Below are 23,022 nucleotides of genomic sequence, written 5' to 3' on the forward strand. Positions count from 1 at the left end.
TGTGGGAATCACTGATGCTATAAATCACATTGTTAATAACTGCATTAATACCATCACTTTCATTGTCATTTATCTAAATAGACAGGTGCAGACTTAACTGCAACTTGCTACTGACAAAGTCTTAAGAAGCTATGTGAAACTGAGAGATCATAGTTAAACACTGCTGTTGATTTCACTTGATGAGCGTCACTTACTAATTTACCAGCTATGGCTAATTACTGTTCTTCCATCAGTTGGCCAAACTGGCTGTTGTCTGGTTGACATGTTGGATGTCAGTGCGGTGGTTTTCTGCCATAAGCATCATAATGGAAGTTTTATCCAGTTTTACAGGAGACTTTTAGATCTTGGTCATTTTAAACTATATTTTAATTGGATCAAGGATTTTGGTCATCAGACGTCTGGACGTCAGCAGCTCAGCTCTGACATGAAAATGCTTTATTCCGTGTTTCTACTGGTGATAATCAGCTGGTCTGTTTGTTGAGGAGAGGAGGACACCTCTGTGGATAAATTCAGCTCCAGGTTAAAACCCCCTGAACCACTGACACTGAAGGAATCCAAACCAGAAGAAGCTGTCAGCAATGGTGCTGGAGACAACAACTCCCATGATCCCATACTTCTTCACAACATCACCCAACTCTGTCTGTTGCTATTGTTTTGAGGTAGAGACCTCTGGGAGTAGGAGTTACATATTGTGCTTAAGCAGCATCACTATCACCACATGTGGATACAGGAATGTGTCGTTGTTATCGATAAATAAAAACACTTCCAAGTCCAGTTTACCACTATTGTAATATATTTATAAATGAGCTCGTTAGGTCATATTAGTTTATGGAAAACCAGATACAAATAAGACTGTCTCCAAGTTTACTTTTCTCCACCACTAATCTGACTGTGATTTTATTTGGTATGATTATATCTGCTTTAAAATTATGTAGACCATACATTTCCTCCAGCTTTTGGACTATGAATTAAAGACACCATTTGACCTTGGAGAACATTCTCTATACTATGAGAAGGTGTGCTCAGAAATCCCATGCTATATGTTAACCTATTTTAACTTATGTAGGAAGAATGGACACTACTGATACTGCAGTTTTGTGAAACTGACCCCATATCATTTATTGTAAGTCTATTGTAATCTTTTTGTAACTATCTATTTAACAATCTATTTTTTTTCTATCTACTGTATTGTTTAATTTAATTCTGTTCTTTTTGCTTGTGTTTTTAAAATTTTCTTTTGTCTCATCAACATTTTTTGAGTTGCTTATGGTTTGTGATCTGATGGAGATGACAGTGAAGATATCATGTCTCCTTCAGTAACACCAGATAAAAACTGTGATTCAGCGAAGCTCTGTATGTTTGATCTGTATGTGGATCAACTCTCTGGATTCACCTGCAGAGAGTCTCAGTGACCTTTAAGCCTCAAAGCTGCTCTGTTGCTCTGCACTGTTATCTATTTGACTGTGTTATTGGCCACAATGTGTAAACAACACAAACATACAGATACAGTTTCTTTGATGCTAATTTATAGTGTCACAGTGTTTGTTCACCAATCTGATGTCATGCTATCCTCAGCAGCAAAGACACACACACACACACACACACACACACACACACACACACACACACACACACACACACACACACACACACACACACACACACAACATAAGGACACATATAGGTGATAACTACAAAACGATGAGCTTTCCCACACTTCTCCTGAGACCCATGGGATGTGTGTGTGTGTGTGTGTGTGTGTGTGTGTGTGTGTGTGTGTGTGTGTGTGTGTGTTTGTTCAGTGGGCTGGCTCAGCATGTGCTAAGGCGCAAGTTTCCAAAACAAAACACAGGCAGCTCAACAGGAAGGAGGGCAGCTCTGCTTATCCTCACAGATTACCCTACTTCTGTCCTTTTCCCCTTCACTCTCTCCTTCTCCACCTCTCTCTCTCTCTCTATCCTTGGTAGCTCTGTCGAGGGCATTTTCTCTCCTCTCTCTCTCTCTCTCTCTCTCTCTCACACACGCATGCCTCTACGTTGATCCAGACACATCATTTGTGGCCATCACCACAGGCAGACAGTTGGACCACTACAGCTGACCACAAATCAGCCAGACTGACAGTGTGGTGTCTTCTCCACCCCTTTGTTTACTTTATCATCTCTTTCTAATGTTTTTGTGTCCTCTTCCTTTTCCTCCTTTTGTCCACTAATTTATAGTTTATTATAACCTCTCTCTCTCTCTCTCTGCCCACTCTCTATCTCACACACATGCTCCTTCTCCTTTGCATAATCCCTTTTATACATTCCTTTCCCTCTCTTTCAGCCCCTTGCTCTCTCTTCCCTTACCCCCACCTACAAGTAGACAAACACTTTATATCTTGACACCAAACTGTCAGAGGGATTATATGAGTCATAAGTGGATTATGCTCTCGTTTGTGTCCTGTGGAAACCTAAGATGTCAAGGCTTTTCCTTATTTCTGTGTTTTGTGGTGGCACACACAGCCTGTGTACAGAGTGTGTCCTGAAGCCGGGATAAAGAAGATGAAGGGAGCTGCTGTGTTCGTGAATCAAACGCCTCTGAGGGCGTTCCAGTAGGAAGCAAAGATTGCCCCCAAAATCCTAACAACTGAGGCTTGTGGAGATATGTTTGTTGCATGACTGTGATGTCACACTTAGTGACGTACAAATGACGCAAACTAAAAGCAAAACCAATGTCTTCACTCAGTATTAACCTCTGACTAAGCAGTTCTTTTAACTGTGTGGGGATTCAGTAAAAGTAAAAAGGTGAAAAATATTTGAATCTTTTATTTATACAAAGACTACTGAAACTGAAAACCAGCTTTAGAGTCCAGGTTCTAAACCTGTGTTTTGGATTGTGGTGACAGGTTACTGCTTGTTTTGATCTGGCTGATTGACTGTGCCTTTAGGAGGTTTAGCAGTTTGAAGATAATTAGTTTATCTCAATTAATATGCAAATTACTAGAACTAAGTGTTCCAAAAACAGATATTGTCTCTACTGAGGTGTCTGCTCTGGCAGTGAAATGTCTATCACATGTTCAAGTGTGTGTTTCATCACAGACTGAGCCTTTAGGAGACATTTATTTCTGACAGATGTTCAACATGCTGCAATCATAAAAAATAAAATCACTTCAGTGTGAGGAAAACAGTAGTTACTGGATGTACACATGTCAAGTCCTCTAACAGGCCTCGCTATTGGTTAAGGCTCCGCCCTCAGCACTCTCAGACAGATCCCCCTAATCAGGGGGTAGGGAGGCACATGTATGCCCAATGTGAACTGTTGTCCTTGTGACTGAAACTGTAGGCCATTACTGTGACTAAACCTATGACAGTGGTCCACACTCTTTCCCTGTAGACTATACACTGATGAGCCAACACATTATGACCACCTGTCTAATCTGCTGTTGGTCCTCCATAAGCCACCAAAACAGCTCCACCCTGCGAGGCATGCACTCTGTAGGACCTCTGAAGCTGCGGTATCTAGCACCAGGACGTTAGCAGCAGACCCTTCAGGTCCTGTAGGTTGTGAGTTAGAGCTGCTGTGGATCAGACTTGTTTCAGCACGCCCCCAACACCCATCATTGGTCTGTGGTTTGACTCTCCTCTGACCACTGTCTATTGGTACTCACCACTGATGACCAAGGAGCACCCCACAACGCTTCAGATGCACCTTTCAGTGTATTTTTAATGGTGGACTTTCTTAAACTTTGAATACAGAACAGAAATACAAATAACAAAATAAATTAAAAAAAAAAAAAAAAATCAGATAAATAAATAAAATAATAAATAATAATATATCTGAATATATACAATTTTATATATATATTTATATATAAATAAAAATAAATTAGATCAAAATCAATACGATGAACTATGTTGTTACATTAGTGTACTTCCACGACATACGGAAAACTCCAAAACATATATTCAACATTGTGGTAAACTATACTCAACATATTCAGCTCAGTAACTCAGTCGAACGAAATTAAAGGCTGAACCAGCAAACTGCTCAAGATGACGCACTCCTTCTTACGCTGCTAACGTACGCCAAAACGTAACCAGGAAGTGGATGGAGGGATGGTTTTTGTAGCGGGATGAAATTGTTGTGAAACAAAATGTGGCACAATAATCGTTTTATTTCGATTATCTTCTTTTCATAATCATTGGAAGACAAAATCAAAATCGTAAAATAAAATGTTGTTCCATCAATAAGCTGGTATGGAGGTAGTCAGAGAGCTCCATCTACATCCGTGTAAAAGAAAGAACCAGCATGGCGGGACAGGATGCAGATGGTGTTGTGTTACACGTCACACCTCTGATTGGGGGGGGTGGATCAAACAGTGGGACACTGTTATGCCAGTTTTGTTTGGTTCAGTGTATTTGATCCTTGTCAAAGTCACATCCTCCCTCATAAATGTTGTTATCACAAAAATACCTTGCAATACTGTAGTATGATTTCAAGGTCATGTCACCCACCTCAATCACTAATCAAAGAGGTTTGGATACAAGTTTAACCAACAGGAGCCCCAACAGTCTGATGCAACACAGCCTCAGACATGTCACATTTAGAGCTGGCTCACAGGAGTGATGTTCAACTTTACCGGTGGAAAAAAATCTCAGTCTCTTTCTCTGACTATGCCACTGCTGCTGTTCCAGGAAGTAACACGTGTAAATGCTCTACCTGCAGTAGAAGGTGACAGAGAACAGACGGGAATAATACTTAGAAGGTATGTCTTATATAAGACTTGGCTCACAGGACAGGAGACGGCTATGGGAACTCAGAAGACATCTGTGCATGTGATCTGTGCATGAGGTGTGAGTGTGGACCCTCTAATACCAGTCAGGTAGGAGCCAATGCATTCACTCTGCTCTAGTCTTTCACATCCCTCTGACCTTTTTAGCCATTTGTCCTTTTCCTCTGCTTTTTCTCAATGTTTCCATGTTAAGATATTTTCTTTTTCTCTAAATGTTTCCCTTTGTTCCTACAAAGGGGTTTAATTAGAGTTTGTATGAGGATTATGACAAAGTCTTTAGAAATGTCAGACTCTCTGGTCTCTCTTTTAATCCCTCTCCTCTGTCTCCTCTGTTATTATCCATTTCCTTCTATGGACACTGACCTCTGTGTCTGTCCACATCTCTCCATCTTTATCCCCCTACATTTCACTCCCTCCTCCTCCTCCTCTCTCTGCTCTCTCACACTCCTCCTCTTCTGTCCTTTATCCTTTGCTTTCCACCCTGATCAGATAATAAGACCAGCACAATCAGCAGCTGTCTTCCATGACTGTATTCTGCTGAAGGCAGCAATACCAGGGACCAGCAACTTGTCCAAAACACACACACACACACACACACACACACACACACACACACACACACACACACACACACACACACACACACACACACACAGACAGGGTGCCTCTCCTGAAGTCTGCATTTTAAGAGCAGATATGTCTGAACAGATTGATATCTGGGAGGGTCCTCTGAGTATGACCTAGAAATGAGGCCCTCTCTAGTCCGTATGTGGAGGATACATGCAGTGGGTGGGCTTCGCGGCCCCCTGACTATCAAACAGTCCACTGCTGTTCAACTGTTACACACTATACTAGTGAAGTCATTAAGTGGACAAATATCCCAAGACTATGTCATATTTACCATGTGTCTGTGTTCTGATGTCCATCAGTCACTTGTAAAAAATACTACATCACACTAACTGGACAAAACTGAAAGCCCAGTCCAGTGTTCATTGTTTGTAAAGGGTCCATCATGTGAAATATCAGTGTTCATACTGAACCCAGGATTCATAGAACTTATTTGAATTATTTTAATTCTGATGCAGAACCTGCATTTCTTAGAGATATAAAAAACTTTTTTTTTATATGTTGCTTTTAAATAATAAAACTTCTGTCGAAACACAAGCAGCAAGAATTTGCCTCAAAGAAACACAGTCTGAAATCTAATAAATCATTATCTAAACCAGGAACTTTCTGGTCAACCAGAAGGGCTGCACAATTAATCAAATATAATCTAAAAGACAATAAGAGAGAAATAAAAACATTTTTTTTTTAATCTTTTTTGTCTTTTATCCATTTACTGAAAGTTGGAGGAAATGTATCCATCAGTTTAAACAATAGTTTAGCTAAAAGAGATGCAAAAGCTATCATATCTTTTGCCCGATGACTAAGATGTGCATCTTGTGGAGTCACTGGAAACACTGCTGTAATAGCAGAGGGTTCTACGGGTACCTCCAAAACATCTGAGAAGGTTTTAAATATTGACTGCCAGAAACCATGTAATCTTGGACGGGACCAAAACATATGTGAAAGGGTGGCTGGTGCTTGTTTGCATCGGTCACACACCGGATCGACACCAGGCATAAATTTGGCCAGATTTACCTTGGACGAGTGAAGACGAGGCAAAACCTTAAACTGGGTAATTCCATGCTGTAGGCAGATTGAAGAGGAATGTATCCTGTCCAAAGCCCTGTTCCAAACCTTATCAGAAAACTGTGTCTCCAAGTCCTCCTCCCACTGATTCTTCAACAAGTTCAAGGGTTCCAAATTATGTGAGTTAAATAAGGAGTAAATTATCCCAATGGACCCTTTGGAACACGGATTGTCTGAACTGTGTCCAGATTTTGAAGGAATGCTTTACAACTAGATTTGAAGTGTATCTGGATATAGGATATGATAGGGGGAGTTTTGAACAGAGCAGAGCATATAAGGAGGCGGGGCCACAGGATGAATTTTCCAATTGTTAACATTTGGGGCCAGCCTCATATGATGAAGGCTTGGTCCAATACAACATAGTCCTATATAAAATTGAAAATTAGGGAGAGATAGCCCACTGTGTTGACAGCGCCACTGTAACATCCCTTTACGTACTCAAGGATTTTTCTTATTCCAAATAAATCCAGACAACTTGTCTATGGACAAAAAGAAAGATTTTGATAAAAAGATAGGAATGCATTGAAATATATATAAAAAAAGATTGGGCAGCACATTCGTTTTGATTGTATTTATTCTACCTCCTAGTGATAAAGGCAACTGATTCCAACGCTCCAAATCTTGTTTCAGATGAAACGGCAGTGGTGGGAAATAAGCTTTAAAAAGGTCTTTGAAGTCATGTGTGACCCAGATTCCCAAATATTTGAACATGTATGTGCTCACCTTAAGGGGGAATGAACTAAGCGTGACCGACTTGGCTACAGTATTCACCGGCATGACCTCGCTCTTTTGTAAATTAGTCTTATATCCTGATATTTTGCCGAAATCTTCTAATAGGCAAAGTGTTTTTGGTAAGCTAATAAGAGGAACAGATAGATATAAAAGCATGTTGTCATCATTAAGGGATACCTTATGTTCCGAACCATTCCTCTTTATTCCCTTAATGTTGACCTCACCACGCAGTGCAATCGGCAGTGGTTCAACTGCAACAGCGAATAAAAGCGGTGATAGGGGGCAACCGTGCCTAGTGCCGCGGCGGAGAGGGAAGTAGGGGGAGAGACAGTTGTTTGTTCAAACAGCTGATAATGGGGAAGAGTTTCCTCAAATACAGGAAGCCAAATAGGGGCAAGCTAGTCATTAAACTTCTTAAAGAATTCACTTGGGAACCCATCAGGTCCTGGAGATTTTCCATTTTGAATAGAGCTGACTGCATTTGTAAGTTCCTGTGAAGAAAATGGTTCTTGTAGATCAGCAGCAGTCTCATTATTAATAACTGGAATATCCAATTTTTCAAAGAATGAATCAAACAAGGAATCATCCCCAAGAGACTCTGTAGTATACAACTTAAAGTAAAATTTATGAAAACATTGATTAATCTCTGAATGGTCTACGTGCTTAACACCCAACTCATCCTAAATCTCAGCTATAGTTCAATCAACAGTTTTCTGGTGGAGCTGATGAGCGAGCATCTTCCCAGACTTTTCACCAAATTCATATATCCTGCTCTGTGTTTTATTAATAAGATTTTGTGTGTCTAGTTAAAAGGAGGTTAAACTCAATCGTTGTTTAAGTGGGTCAGTAGATGGGGTAAAAGCAAGCGATGCATCTAAACTCAGAAAATCATTTGTTAATTGTTCAAGTCAGGCATTGTGACGCTTTCTAAGCTGTGCACTGTATGATATAATTTGTCTCCTCAGATATGCTTTCAGTGATTCCCATACCAGTGAGGGAGATATTCCCTGGGTCTGGTTCTGTTCAAGAAAGGGAAGTTATTTCAGTTGAGATAAAATTAACAAAGCCTTCATCAGAGAGTAACAATGAATTTGGACATCAAGGACAGTAGTTGGTCTGGGAGGTTGGTATACGTAGGGTCATTAGTAAAGGGGCGTGGTCTGAGATTACTATTGCCTGATATTCACATTTACTCATTAGTGGGAGAAGCTTCTTATCCAAAAAGAAATAGTCTATACATGAGTATGTCCCGTCAACGGGTGAAAAGAAGGAGTAACTTCTAGATGTAGGATTCTGAAAACGCCACGCATCAGATATCCCATTTGTATTGAGAAATAATTGGATTGCAAGAGCTGCTTTGCATGTGGCCGTGATTTTAGATGAACTACGGTCTACAGCAGGGGATAGTGCACATTTCATATCCCTTCCAAGAATAAGATGGTATGTGTCCGTACTTGGAAGCTGGGCAAAAAAAATTGTAAAAAGTGAGTTATCGTCCCAATGTGGTGCATAAACGTTGGCCAGGGTAACTGGTGTATTGTATAGCCTGCCTACTACGATAATGTAACGGCCTGAGGAGTCTGTTTCAACTTTTGATGTATAACGAATGGGATGTTCTCTTTGATAAGAACTGCCGTCCCTCTGGACTTGGAGTGAAAGTTAGAATGATATGACTGACCAATCCATCTTCCCCTTATTCGAAAGTGATAAATAGTTCGCAAATGTGTTTCCTGAAGGTAAGCTATCCATACATTAAGTTTTTCTAAGTGAGAAAGTACCTTTCTGCATTCAACAGGGTGGTTTAAAGATTTCACATTCCAATTTATGAAGGTTACATCACAACCAGCTGGTCCGGCTAGGAAATGTGAATTAGCCATGGTCTTGTATACGAGAGGAAAGATTTAACAGCACATTGAGACTTAATGGACCTAAGTTTTCTGTGATGTTGAGACGACCCCTCATTAAGAACTAAAACAGAAAAAGAAGAGAAAATTTAGCCTAATTAGTGGACTGAATGGACGGCATTTATAGCCTTTATTATCACAGTGTACACTGTTTACTCACCAGAGAGGTCAGCATCAACATAACCCTGATGTGAGATTAAATCACTTCTTACTTCAATCAGTTAGTCAGTTAGTTTGTTGCTTCTTGCATAATTTTGGTTCTCACATAAACCATGGCATCCTCTGGGCTTTGGAACTGTTTCTGAGAGCCATTATGTGTAATGCGAAGTCGCGCTGGATAGGAAAGGCTTTATACTATCCACAGAGCAGCCGCTTGACCTCGGTGAATGCAGATCTGGCCTGTGCAACACTCGGGGGGTAATCCAGGAATATGGAGATGGCGGTTCCTTTGAACTGGAGGGGGCCGGACTCCCTGGCGCGACGCAGAACTTCCACACAGTCTTGATAGTAATGTATTTTTGCCACAATGACACAGGGTTTACCACCTAGTTTCCTTGCTTGCAGACCCCTGTGTGATCTATCAATCAAGACGTCTTGGTTCATGTTCAAAACTTCTCTCAGCAGTTTGGAGACCGCCGTTGGAGTGCTTGAGTCAGGGGTCTCTGGGACATTCAGTATTCGGATACTGGAATGCTTCATCTGTCCCTCCATGTCGAGGAATTTTTCCCGTAGGCTCGTTAACTCCGTCTCGAGCCTGCTTACCTTAGCTGCAGTGAAACTACCTCGTCTGAGTAAGATGATAAACCATATTCCATTTCCAATATGGTTGTCTTCATTTTCTCCACATCAGAGCAAATTGTCACAGTGTTGTGAGCTGTTTCTCTTTTCACTGCATGTAGTTCAAATTTAACAGTCTAAAATTCCTCAGCAAGCAGAGTCTTTAGTTCTGACCTGAGCAGCACCACAATTTCTTTTTTCTGCAAAGTGCGGATTTCAACTTTCAGGTCCGCCGTCTCCATTTGATTATCTGGTTCAGGGTTTTTCCTCCATAGAGAATTTGCCTCCATCGAATTTTGTGCCGCCTCCGCCTCCCAACAAAATCCAAGCACAACCAGCTTCTAAAAAGGTTTACCTAAGTTAACGTTACATCCCATCGTTTTTTTTTTTTTTTGGTTTGGTTTTTTTTTTGCAGAAATGTCTGGTGGAAGGTTTACCAATAAAAAAGGAAAACAATTAACTTAAAACATTACTTCCTAGCCTTTCGTGGGTGTACAGTGCCGAAACAAAACTTTTTAACCAAATTTCAGTAGAGCCTGTCAGAAACACGACCTTCTCCACTACCTGCTCACTAGCACCCCTGCTGCAATTTTTGTGATAAAGGTAAAATGTGTCACATTGTTGTGCATTGTCAGCACTATAAGCGTTGTGGTGCTACAGAGACGCCCCGGCCTACAAATCATATTCTCCAGACGTAAAGGAAACATGTTTGTTTCGTACAAGACCAACAACAATCACGTCATCATTGTTATTTTTTTCAGTGAAAATAGAATGCGAAACTGTCATTCCAACTGAAATCACAACATCTGCCAACATAATCACAATATGATGATTTTTGCATATTATTGCATATGGACACTATCCAACAGTGTCAAAGACATTCCTCACAACTTTTCAGACCTACCAGTTTTCAGTGCTCAGTGCTCTGGACACATTCTGACATCAGAGTCATTTGCCCCCGAGCTTATCGATTCACTTCATCTAAGCCTCCGTGCTTGTCAGAGCAGGACGGCGCTAAACTTTCGTTTATATATAAATATCTATATAAAACATAATTTTGCTGGTAAAGAGAGGAACTGAGCCCCAGCTGCTATCTTGACCTTGTGAAATCGCCAATACCTGATATGATGGCCAACGGGGGCGCGTGGGGATGGTGGGGTTGGCTCTCTAAGTGCTGCACAAAACTTGACACACTCTCGCTCTTTCTCGGAGTGAACACATCCACAGTAGGATAACAAATACATTTTATGGCTATGTTAAAATTAAACAAAACTGTCATCATACAGTACAATAATCACTCCAAATCAGCAGGAGGAGGCGTGTAGGCACAGCTGTTTGTGGCTTTCAGTTCTCTCTCTCTCTCTCATTGCCAGTTCCTTCACTTCTGTGTTAGAGCTGAAAGTTTTATTTACAACCATGAAAAGCAGGAGCTAAAAAACCAAACTAAGTGATGTGTTCAGTCCATCGCTCTGTTTAATCACAGCGCAGCACCTACACAACAAGCAGCGCTTAAATGACAGTCAGTTGGTCAGTTTGTGTGTGTGTCTGTGTGTGTGTGTGTGTGTGTGTGTGTGTGTGTGTGTGTGTGTGTGTATGCACACGTGTGTGTGTGTGCATGCATTATGCATTATACTACTACTACTACTACTACTACTAATAATAATAATAATAATAATAATATTAATAATAACAACAACAATAATAAGTAAATACACTAATGGAAAAACAAGCCAAATATTGGCAAAGACTCTTATCATCTTCTGTTGGCACACTCTGTAACTGTAATGACTCTTATTTTCTCGAGGAATAATCCACAACTTCTAAAGAGAAATGACTAAATAAGCAGAAGAATGAATTGTGTCTGACAGACTTGTTGATTCACCCTTATTTTTCTGTCAGCTTCTCTGTTCATCACTCAATTGAAACCAGCAACCATCAGCAAACTAACTTCCCATGAACTGAGGCTGCTGCAGTGAGTTTCCACCACTGCAGTGATGACTCAGGAAAAAAATTACAAGCTTATTTATACAATAATGAAACACCTCAGGCCAGCGGCATATGGAAGTTACATCACAAACAAGGTGCTGGTGCTGCTGAATAGTGGGGTGATTATACCTCTACACACACTGTTATAACACGCTGTTTATCTATTGCAAGTGACATATTGTTACTGAAAGACCCTGGGAAAACAAATGAAAGTAACATGAAAGTGTTTCTCTCACTTTTAAAAAAACAAGAAATGACAACACCTGCAACATGTTTTCATAGAAGCTGAGGAACACAAAAAGAAAAATACACATAAATCATAAAATGAAATAATATCCTTTGCATGAAAAATATAGAAAACTTGTTAAGATGCAGAGACTTTTTTACTTACTGACAGTTTCAAACATAATTTTCATCTATTTGCATCTGTTCTATTGAGGCATTGTGTTAACACATTAAACACTGATGAGTTTGTTGAGCTTTGCCATTATAATAAGGTGCACCTCATTGCCAAGACAGTTTAAGAACTTGTTTGAACTTGAAGTTGCTGAAGCCAAAGACATACTGTTTTCAGGTTATCCGTACATCCGTCTGCCCATCCCAATGCAGTACCTCTGTAACACCTTGAAGGAACTTCTTCAAATTTGACACAAACATTCACTAGGACTCAAAGATGAACTGATTAGATTTGCTGGTCAAAGGTCAAAAGTCAGTGTATTGGGCGTTGTGTGGCGTAGTGGTCTAAGCAGGCACCCCATGTGTAGAGGCTACAGTCCTCGCTGTAGTTGGCCCCGGTTCGAGTCCCGCATCGGACAGCCTTTGCTGCATGTCATTCCCCCTCTCTCTGCCTCCCCATTTCCTGTCTCTCTCTACGGCACTATCGAATAAAGGCATAAAAAGCCCAAAAAATATACTTTAAAAGTCAGTGTGTTTTGAGACCTCACAAAACACGTTTTTGGCCATAACTCACAAATTCATTCACTAATTATGACACAATTTAACTCAAATGTCTTAAAGGATAGAATTAGGTGATGGCGTTTTATATCAAAAAGGTCAAACATCAACTTCACTGTGACATCATAATGTTCTGCAAAAACACCTCTGGTCATTATTCAACATTGTAGCTCAAGAAGGAAAGACTCTGACCATATTTCCTGACACTTGGCTGGTTAGTGGAGGAAACAACCATGAGGAGGTGATTGTAGTATAATTTTGCTTTAAAGGAAACATTAACGACATTAACGACAACATTACCACAACAGTTCAAAGTTCAATGCAGCAAGAAGCAGGAGCAGGACAACAGAAAGGTTTTGCAACATGCTAACCAAAGAGTGCACCTAATAAGTTGGCAGCTGGGGCTGCATCGTCATCTTGATGTGAGCATGTGCAACAGTCCATAGCAGAATGGGCAATGTCAAGTAACACAACTGAACTCAAACATGTCCCTTGATTGATTCAAAAGGAAAACTCACAGTCTCATTCACTACAGTTAATCTACACCAGCAGTCTACTGATATATGTAATCTACTTCTTGGATACACACAGTTTGTTTTTAGTGGGTGACACAGAGACTGTGCATGGACAGCAAACCATCAATCACAATCATTCTTGATCAGTTTATCAAACAACCACAGCAGGCCCCACCCCCGCTGGTCGTCGACCACATCCTGAAAATGAGCGGAGGAGGAGGAAAACACAGAGGAGGGAGACTTGGTTGCAGACAGAAAAGTAAGGTCAGTTGTATGGATTATTTCAGCTACAGGGGATGACGTTCAAGTCATGGTAGTCTGGTATGTATGTTTTCATATCGCAGAAGAAAAAAAATACTGCAAAGTCAGTGTTTTCCAACATGGTGCAGCCCTGTGGTAATAATCCTTCATCGTGCAGGAAAACGGCACAAAACTACACAAAGTACAGAAGGTCAAAGTTGAACCTGGAAGAACAGTCTGAGTAATAACTTTACCGTCCGTTCCCGTTTCCTCTGCCTAATCATTTTGGAGGGAAACCCGAGAGCTGACCTCTCACGTTTCTTCTACCTTCAAACGTCTTTTTTAAGATACCATCCCCTTTTCTGATATGTCGACAATGTATTAGGTAAGTAAAATGAACCAAAAGTTCCAGAAAGACAAAAGCATCTTACAACAGACATATTAGTTATTTTCAGGTCATTACAAAAAATGTTCTTTTCCTGTATCGCAGGTTAAAGTCAGATGCCTGTTCTTATTGTGTTAGTTCATACTGACAGACGTCAGCATTGCAGTACTACAGCTACCACAGCAGCATACTGTATCCTGACATCACAGAGCTCCATTAATCCATTACTCTTCTCTAGAGCTGAGTCAATTCATTAATTAGGAAATCAACAGAAAATTAATCTGCAACTATATTGAGAATCAGTTCATTGTTTGACTCATTTTCAGCCAAAAGGTTCCCGCTTCTTGCTGCTTTTCTCTGTCACATAAGACAGTAAGTGATTGATAATTTGGGTTTTGGACATTTGGTCGGACACAAGACAGAGCCATCCGAAATTACCAAAGGAGAAGAATACGAGCACGCTGGATTTTCTGATTGCAGGAGGTGGCGACCCGATTTTGCTGCTATTCAAACAAGTGAATGTTATCTCTTTTACATCGAAGCACACCCAGTTTCTTGAAAAGTTTCCCCAAATTAACATTACATCCCATCGTGTATAGGTTTTTTTTTGCAGAAATTTCTCAAATCACAGACGATTTTAAAAAGAGAGTTCATGAGGAGGAGAATCACGAGAACAGGTGAAACAGTGCAGAGTGCAGACATCATTAGTGCTTCTAATATGGGAAAAGAAGTTCATTCATGTTACTGACGAGATAAGGTTAATGTGTCAGGACTGACCGTAGGCCTAGTCCTCAGCCACAAGTGGAAGGTGCCGGTGGAGGAGAGGATCAGAGCGCGAGAGAGGAGTCAAGGCGAGAGTACCAAGTCTTTAGCAGTGTATTAACGAGTGTATTAAAGGCCGATGTTTATTTACGATGGTTCGTACAGCATAGTACCACCCCCGCCTAATTTGCGGCCAGGAAAAACCCTGTTTGTGCCTGGTCCAAGTCTCTCACAGCTGACTGAGAGCTCCAGTCCTGCAGTCATTACGCAGGTTTTTACCCAGACACTGCTACAGTCGACCGTCAGGCATTAATGTTCTTATAATCCCTGTGTGGTAGTGACGCTGGGAATCTGTCAGGTTAAATAAAGCTGCTTCCACCACACATTTTTACTGGGAAATGAAGCCAGTGTGTCAACAGTCAGTCTGACTCTGTCCTATTGTCCAGAATGAATCAGAACATCTCACACATTTCTGCAGATAAACCTGCTGCAGTGTCAACAGCCTGAGCTGAGCAGGAGCTGCGATGAATCATGGCAGGTTTGAAACATGAAAACAGAGGAGCTGACCCTCTTTGGTTGAGCTCAGGGTGCACCTCTGTTTATCTAACTGTCCTGCTAGGTGTCCGACCCAGACACAGCTGCCATGAAAAAACATGGCGTGCATGTAACAGCCCTGTTCAGCATGGCTCTGCAAACCTCAGAGGCCTGGGTCCTACATCTTCACAGGATTAAAACTAACTGGGCCTGGGGCCAGATCTACAGCTGGATGGAACAACAAGCTACATCTGGTCTGTGTCCGAACGCTGCAGGAGCAGGAAGAAACCCACTCCATGTCAAACTACTGTGGAAATAAGCAACACAAGTGCACAGAGATAATTATACTTCTCCCGGTCACTGTTTCACAGATATATTAGGCTGAGTATCACCTTCACATCACTGAGCCACAGTGTTTGTCCCAGACAGAATCACAGTCTCAGGATGCACAGTGTAGGGCTGGTAATTTAAGTCAGTCACATAACCCTTCTGATAATATACAAAGGCTGCAGCTAACATTTAGTTTGATCATTAAGAAAAGGTGTCCTGCAGAGTTTTAAGTCATGTTTACATTCAGTGTCACTTACTAAAACACACTGTTCAACACATTTCACATACACTGATTCCAAAAGCTGGGATGGCTGTTGTGACTACCTCAACACGACCACGATATCATTTTAAAGCGCCGTGTTAAAACAAATCTCTCAATCTCTGTCCAGACTAACACACCTGAAAACATATACATGTTATCATATAACATATCACATGACCATTCACCTACACTAGGCATGTGCCAGTGTAAAGCAGCAGCAGTTGGTTGTATAGAAAATCATCTGAACAAGGAACAGCAAAGACAGTTGTAGCATTAAAATGCAAAATTGAACTGAACAACAGCTGCTAGCAAAGACAACAAGGTCAGTAACACTGTAATTCATTATCATGTTGTATTCACCACTGGTAGTCCAGGCTGATGAGAGCCAATCAGGAGAGACCGTGGGTGTCTACGTCATGGTTTCCAAAAGTCTTAGTTTCCATCCAGATTACAACACAACCCCAAAGTTTTCGAAATAAAACAGGTCCAGCAGGGTTTCTGAGTCACTGTTTCTGCACTCTAAATCTCTGGAGTCGTATGGACGGGAGGAGGAAATGTAGCAAAAGAGATGAGTTTTAAAACAAAAACGTAGTAGTGTGGACATAGCCTGTGAATGAGACCTGGATTTGAAGCCCCGCAGCCTTGGTGTAGCTGCACATGAACCAGTTCTCCACCTCAGCAGAAAAAGAACCACTGTCACCAGCTGCAAGACAGTAGAGTTAGAGTCTGTCTTTGGGACCAGAGACCTGCCTGTAGACTGAACTTTCAAATTAAGACACTTACATATAGCACCTCATAAATAAACAACAACTACGTCCAAACAAATACTCCATATGAACTAAGAAAAAAGTGACACTGTTTGTGACACAATTTGTAAACAACATTGTGGGTGAAGAATAGTGGCGAGACAAACAAATCAAAAGAGGCGTCAAAGTGGCGGAACCTGTCAGGACTTTCACAATAAAACCAGAGCACACAAACACATCAAGATTGTCATTTGAGCTTTAGGCCAGATCGCCCACCTGCAGCTACACTACAGGGGAAAGTTGAGAAAGCTTCATGCAAATATTTTGGGAAGGACAATATCTTGTGATCCGATCACAAGTGGACAGTTCACACCTAGTTAAGCTGGGACGATATCCTAAATGTAATATCTTGATGCAGTCCAATCCAAATATTGTGATATACGTAATGGTTGGCAGTTAGTCTGTCAACTGGTTCCCTCTTAACTCAGGCCAGCTCCTCCAAAATAAAAGCAATGCTGCCACTGAACAGCAGTTCAAAGTCTTATGTGTCACATACTGAGGTTCAATGTACAGTAAGCAAATAGAGAAATGACGGCCAGACTCGGCAACAGACCAGACTGTGCAAAACTGCAAAAATAAATGAATTAATCAAAAAAATTAAATATTATCGATGTTCAATATTATTAAATATCACAATATTTCCTGCCATCAGAGTTAGGTACAGCAGGGGGCTCTAGCAAACACTGGGCAAAAGGCAGGGTACATCGTGGTCAATCACAGGGCAGATGCAGAACAACCATTCACCTTCACAGTCACACCTACAGCCAATTTAGAATCACCACTTAACCTGCATGTCTTTGGACTGTGGGAGAAAACCTGAGCACCCAGAGGAGACCCACGCAGGCACCAGGAGAACATGCAACCTCCACACAGAGAGGCCCCGGGCAGCCGGCAGGTTCACACACAGAACCTTCAGCTGACCACTTCACCACCACTGTGACACCGAACAGGAAATAAATACTTTGAATAGATTTCATAACAACACAAGCATCAACTTTGTCCCTGCATTTTACTTCCCCCTCAACTCATCTTGAAGACATTTTATTCCAACAGAGACCAAGGTCATTTCTATAGACAAACGTTTGGCAGGAGAATTTCCAACAGACCAGACTGCATTTCAGAAGCTTTCTAATTGACCAGAGGTCTCTTTGGTTTGGTTTTTACAGAAGCTGATTTGGTTTGTTTGGATCTCTGGAGCTGAGCTAAGTGGGGTGAATCCTAAAAAGGAGGTAGGCTGATGTAACAGTGAACAGCACTGCTGAGGCTGCTCATCAGACTGCATTTGGACCAGCAGGAAAATACCTTTTAATATGACTGTGCTGCAAAAAGGACACAGAACTAAAACAAAGTGTCAGGGGAGCAGAGAGGAGATGACTGATAGCTACTGACTTCAGGCCAGAGAGCTTTCCTCTGTCTCATACCGACTGGAAGAACAGACAAATGCACCAATGAACCAATGAATAAATAATCTAAATATATACAACACCATCACTGGGTATTTCAAGGTCACTTAAAATAAATCCCAGATCTTCATAATGTCATAACATTGGAGGTTTTTGGTTCGGAGGCAAAGTCAGTGACACTGAGTGAAAGAACATGCTGCAGTCACACTGAGCCATACCAGTATGTGACTATGCAGAGCAGAGGCGATGACTTATCAGAATACTGCGACTACCATCCCCAAACAATGCAGATACTGCTGCTCACAGGTGCAGAGAGATGGAGAGAAGCAGGAAAACACGATCACTGCATTCCTGCCACATCTGTCCTCACAGCAGTGTACAGCACTACACCTCTCAAAGCAACTTTACAGCTTATTTATACACATATATGATGTATTCCTGTCCTGTCAGTCACAACTGGAGCAGAAACTGCTGCATCTCTTTGATGCAATCATAATAATATATGAAACCAATGAAGACATGAAAAGACTTTATAACAAGATCTGTGCTTGATAGTCCAAAGCTGTAAGTTAACATTATGGCCCAACCAATGTAAGGCCGCTCGATTATGGCAATAATGATGATAACGATTATTTTGGCTGATATCATCATTGTTCAACACGATTACTCATCAACTTTGGAAACATCATGTATTTATTGAACTTAGGGATGGCAATCATGTTTTTTTTTTTACCGCCAATACCGATATCGTCATCTATGAGTGAGACCGGCCGATCCACAGCTGACACTGATCATTTTTGTCATGCATTGCAGATGGTACATGTTACAGCAGTCTCACACACTTTGTAAAAGTTCCACACGGCTAACATCTTGTTTTCTTGTGGTGACCTGTTGCGCACCGTCACATTAAACAATGTGGGAGAAAGGACTACACTACACAGCACACAGTTCTTCTCTCAGCCACAGACACCAGAGTGTTAACCACAGGTGATCGGTTTTAAGGTGATCGCTGACTAGAAGAATGAATTCCCATCTACTGACCACGGATTTTCAATGAAAATCGGCCGATCAATCGGGACATCACCAATCAAACTCATAAAACCTTGTCTTTTTAATAGTGGATTTCCTTGAAATACAGTAGTATAAAATAAATAAGATCAACTATGTTTTAGTGCACTTCCACAACATACTGAAAATACCGCCGTATAGCAAATCTTTCACAGTATGGGAAAAGCAAGTGTTTCCAAACAGCTAGATTGGTTTCACCTTTCTTGACCAAAGGCGTTTTCCATCATCCTGGCTCGAGCTAAACTAAACTAATGCCACAGCCTGGCTGAGAGGGAGTCTGAGCTTTTAGAGAAGTGTGAAAAAGGAAAGGGGTGCGCTGGATTCATAACACAAGACAAATGAAGAGCGTATTGCAAAACAGAAAGCAGCACAATGATCACTTTATCTTGATTATCTTGTTTTTATAATCATTGGAAGCCAAAATCGAAATTAAAAAATCAATCATGCAATCATAGATTGGACATGCACACTCATAGAAAAATCATTAGACAGAAAATTAATCTGAAACTATTTTGATAACTGGTTAATCATTTAAATCAAAAATCCCTCGTTCCACCCTCTCAGACATACTGACTAACTGCTCTTATTTGTCTTCAGGGAGAGTAAACTGCAGATCTTTGAGTTTAGGACTGACATCAGATGGGTATTTTCCACCATTTCCTCACATTTTATGGAGCAATCTATTTATCAAGAAAATAATCTGCAGATTATTCAACAATAGAAATAATTATCGGATGCAGCCCTGTATTTGTCCCTTTTTTTTGCTTTTTTTGTATTAGCAAAGAGCGACATTCAAAGCCTTCAGGTAACATGCTTTTCCACTTTAACTGTAACTATTGTTTTCTCCATTTGAAATGACAAACATCTCCAGCAGCAGATTATATAAACTGCATGTAATTAAAGTTGATCATGTAAGTAACTTGGCTGTCGTCTGGTTAATGTGCTTAGCTGGTGTGGTCCCGACTGCAGAACCAAAAAGTTTCATTTACGCTGACCATGACTCCATGACCGCAGGTGAACTGTGTGTGTGTGAACAGTTCAACAACAGAGTGGTGAGACTTCTCCACTGAAACGATCCTGTTGATCTCATCACACCAGTTCCCCTGATCTTATGTGACAAAGAAGTTCTGCAAACTCCCCTCTGTATTTCATCGTATCAAACACATATTCCGTCATCTCCTTCTCAGGTTACTAACTACAGCTATTGAGCAATACACTGCCTCTTGAGTTATTTTTTACTTTAGTAACAGTTGATGAAAGCTGAAAAACAAATGTTGAGAAGTGGATTTACAATTCACCTTTTGCCTCATGGTGTTGGAACTCTACACATCATCTTTAAGCAATTCTGTGTTCGATCTGACCAGGCCATCCGTGTGATATGTGACATTTCTGTTGGTTGTTGAACTTTCACCACCATCTATTTTGTATTTAATGGTCTCTTTAATGTCTTTTCCTGTTGGTCTCTGCTAAAGGAGGGATTGAGAGAGGAGATGCTTGAGTACAATTGTTTGTGGACTTAGATTCAGGACGCAGATCTGATGCTTCATTCAGACTGGGCAAAACTCAAATCCCTGCACACTGACACACGCTTAACACCTGTCCTGCAGAACTGGTGCTGGCATTATTTGTGTGACAGTTTAACCTAATGATTAACTCAACTGTGTGCCTTTTACATTACTGATTACTGAGGACTGTTGCAGATTGACTACTGGTAATGAAAGGAGAGCAGCTGTGTTACAGCTTTGATTTGCCTTTATAAGCTTGGTATGGCTTCAATAAGACTTATATAAGAACTGCCATTCTCTCAGGATCAGCAGCATGTTTTGCTATATAAAAATAACCTTGACAGCGTTTTGAATACCAGTGTAAAATATACTGGCACAAATGCAAATAGGGTTCTTTGACCCTTTGATCATTTGTTAATTTGCCCTGCTTCCATCATAAAGGTGAGAGCTGAACTGAGAGCATTAATAGCATTAATGGATCAAAGGTTGCAGATCGGATGCAGACCGGACTCTCAGTCACCCAGTGACCCCAGCAAACCCTGACTTTCGACCGCGGGCAGCGTTAACTAGGAGCTGGGTCAGCATCTGAGAACAGACGGAGGGTTAGCAGGCGCATAGATTAACCCGCTCAATAAATGATGACTCAGCCGAATGCCTTTTGTCTCCTAAACACATCCCAAGCAGCTGGAGAAGACAGACATCCAGACACGCAGGGCCCGCGTACACAGCAGCTCAGCACAGCTTGATGTGACTGAGGTAGTAACCCGCAGAGCAACAAAACAAACCTAGCTAATTTTGCTAGCTAATGCTGGTATGTAGTTGCTTGATTTGCGGACGTAACAACTGAAGCAGTTCCTGTCTTCCTGTTGTGGAACAGCGGGAGGGAGAAAGACAAGGAGGCCATCACCAACCAGTGCCATAAGAACAGTAATAACCGGTAGAAAACTGGGCAGACATCCAATTGTACGTCAGAGGCTGCCTCGTTAGCCTGTCAGCTAGCTAGTGGCTACTGGAGAGCAGCAGATTTAACGTGAAGCTAACTCACCTCATATTGGATGTACTGTTTTCTCCACTCCGGGGTGATGTGCGCTGAGAGATGCTCCGTGAATTTCATGGTGACAGTCTTGGTGGTTCCCCCCTCGGCCGCCTCTACAGTAACCAGGACCGGGTCGGTTCAGTTGAACAGAAGGGGGTTTCTGCCGTGATGGTTCACCAACGTTCACACTGGAACTCTCATCCGAAGATTACGATCGGGCTGCTCGGTCAAACACACAGAGATGCCCTTTTCGTCTTCACGTTAACCGCGATAGTTACCGGCACATATTTCTGTCGTTTGAGACACATTCGACGGAGGTAGAGTCACATCTTAGCCACAGAATAATGCTTCAATTTTGCTTCAATCTCAGGCGCCAATGTCGCAAATTTAGCGTTTAGTTTCTGGTTCACAGGCTCCCAGTGTTGGCGCTAGCTGGGTCTTGCTATCTCCCCCCTCCTCCTCCTCCTCTCTCTCTCTGTCGTTCAGCCTCAGCTCTCTCCACCTCCCGTCTCCTGCGGCGTTCAGGTGCAGTTGGAAATATTTAAACGAGTCAAACCTGAGTGCAACCGTTAGCGGGTGTGCGGCATTCCTTAGGAAACTGGTCGGTTTTAAACTTAATGAGCTTGCTGTCATAGAAGGAGGAGGGCTGAACTATACAGTCAGTGCATCAGCACAGGAACAGCTGTCATTTGATGCTTTACTCACACATTACTGTTCCTGTACATCAACAGATGGGGTTTTTTTCTCATTCACTCTGCTGGATTTTGCTTGTGCTTTAACAAAGATAATTTTGTTGAACTTCCCCTCAGACCAAAAAGACCAGAAAATTTTCACATCTAAAATGAAAGACACCTTTAAACAACGAGTTAGCCTACCCTCGGGTCCTCGAACGGCTTCCACCAGCATCTCTATCCTTCATGTGTTTCATTAAATCTAGATAGATTTCCCTAGATATTTTAACCCTAGCCAATATGACAAAATGTGAATCAATAAAGAATGCATCCTCAGCGTAGTATTCTGTTCAGGCCTGTGTCTCTGAGAAACATTTCAACATGGAAAAATCAGTTTAATTTCATCTCTTTGATGCTGTTTCCTCTCAATTTTGTTTATGCATTGTACATCAGTGAACAAACATTATATAATCCAATAACACCTGAATGCCACATACGTGACGTTGCCAGTCACCTTTGGGAGAAGATGACGTAGATGTTGATTGTCTTTTCTGTGTGTGTGTGTGTGTGTGTGTGTGTGTGTTTGTGGAAAGTTTCCATCACATATCCTCTGTGTGTTTCTGTTTGACTTGATGAGAATCCAGTCACAAGATCCATAAATAAACACACATGGAAAAATGAAGCAGAAT

At 41.3% G+C, this 23,022-nt stretch overlaps 1 protein-coding gene across 1 annotated transcript in view; it reads right to left on the minus strand.

Moving 5' to 3' along the window:
• The window catches only part of LOC111233823 (xenotropic and polytropic retrovirus receptor 1 homolog), a 57,719-nt gene extending 35,609 nt beyond the window's left edge, over positions 1 to 22,110 (minus strand). Inside the window, exon 1 of the mRNA XM_022761728.1 lies at positions 21,672 to 22,110. Within this exon, the coding sequence (XP_022617449.1) occupies positions 21,672 to 21,740 (69 nt within the window). The 5' untranslated portion in view covers positions 21,741 to 22,110. The remainder of the gene's footprint in view (positions 1 to 21,671) is intronic.
• Positions 22,111 to 23,022: the final 912 nt, after the last annotated feature.

This window comes from Seriola dumerili, unplaced genomic scaffold (assembly GCF_002260705.1).
Source record: "Seriola dumerili isolate Sdu_G_001 unplaced genomic scaffold, Sdu_1.0 BDQW01000432.1, whole genome shotgun sequence".
Classification (NCBI taxonomy): domain Eukaryota; kingdom Metazoa; phylum Chordata; class Actinopteri; order Carangiformes; family Carangidae; genus Seriola; species Seriola dumerili.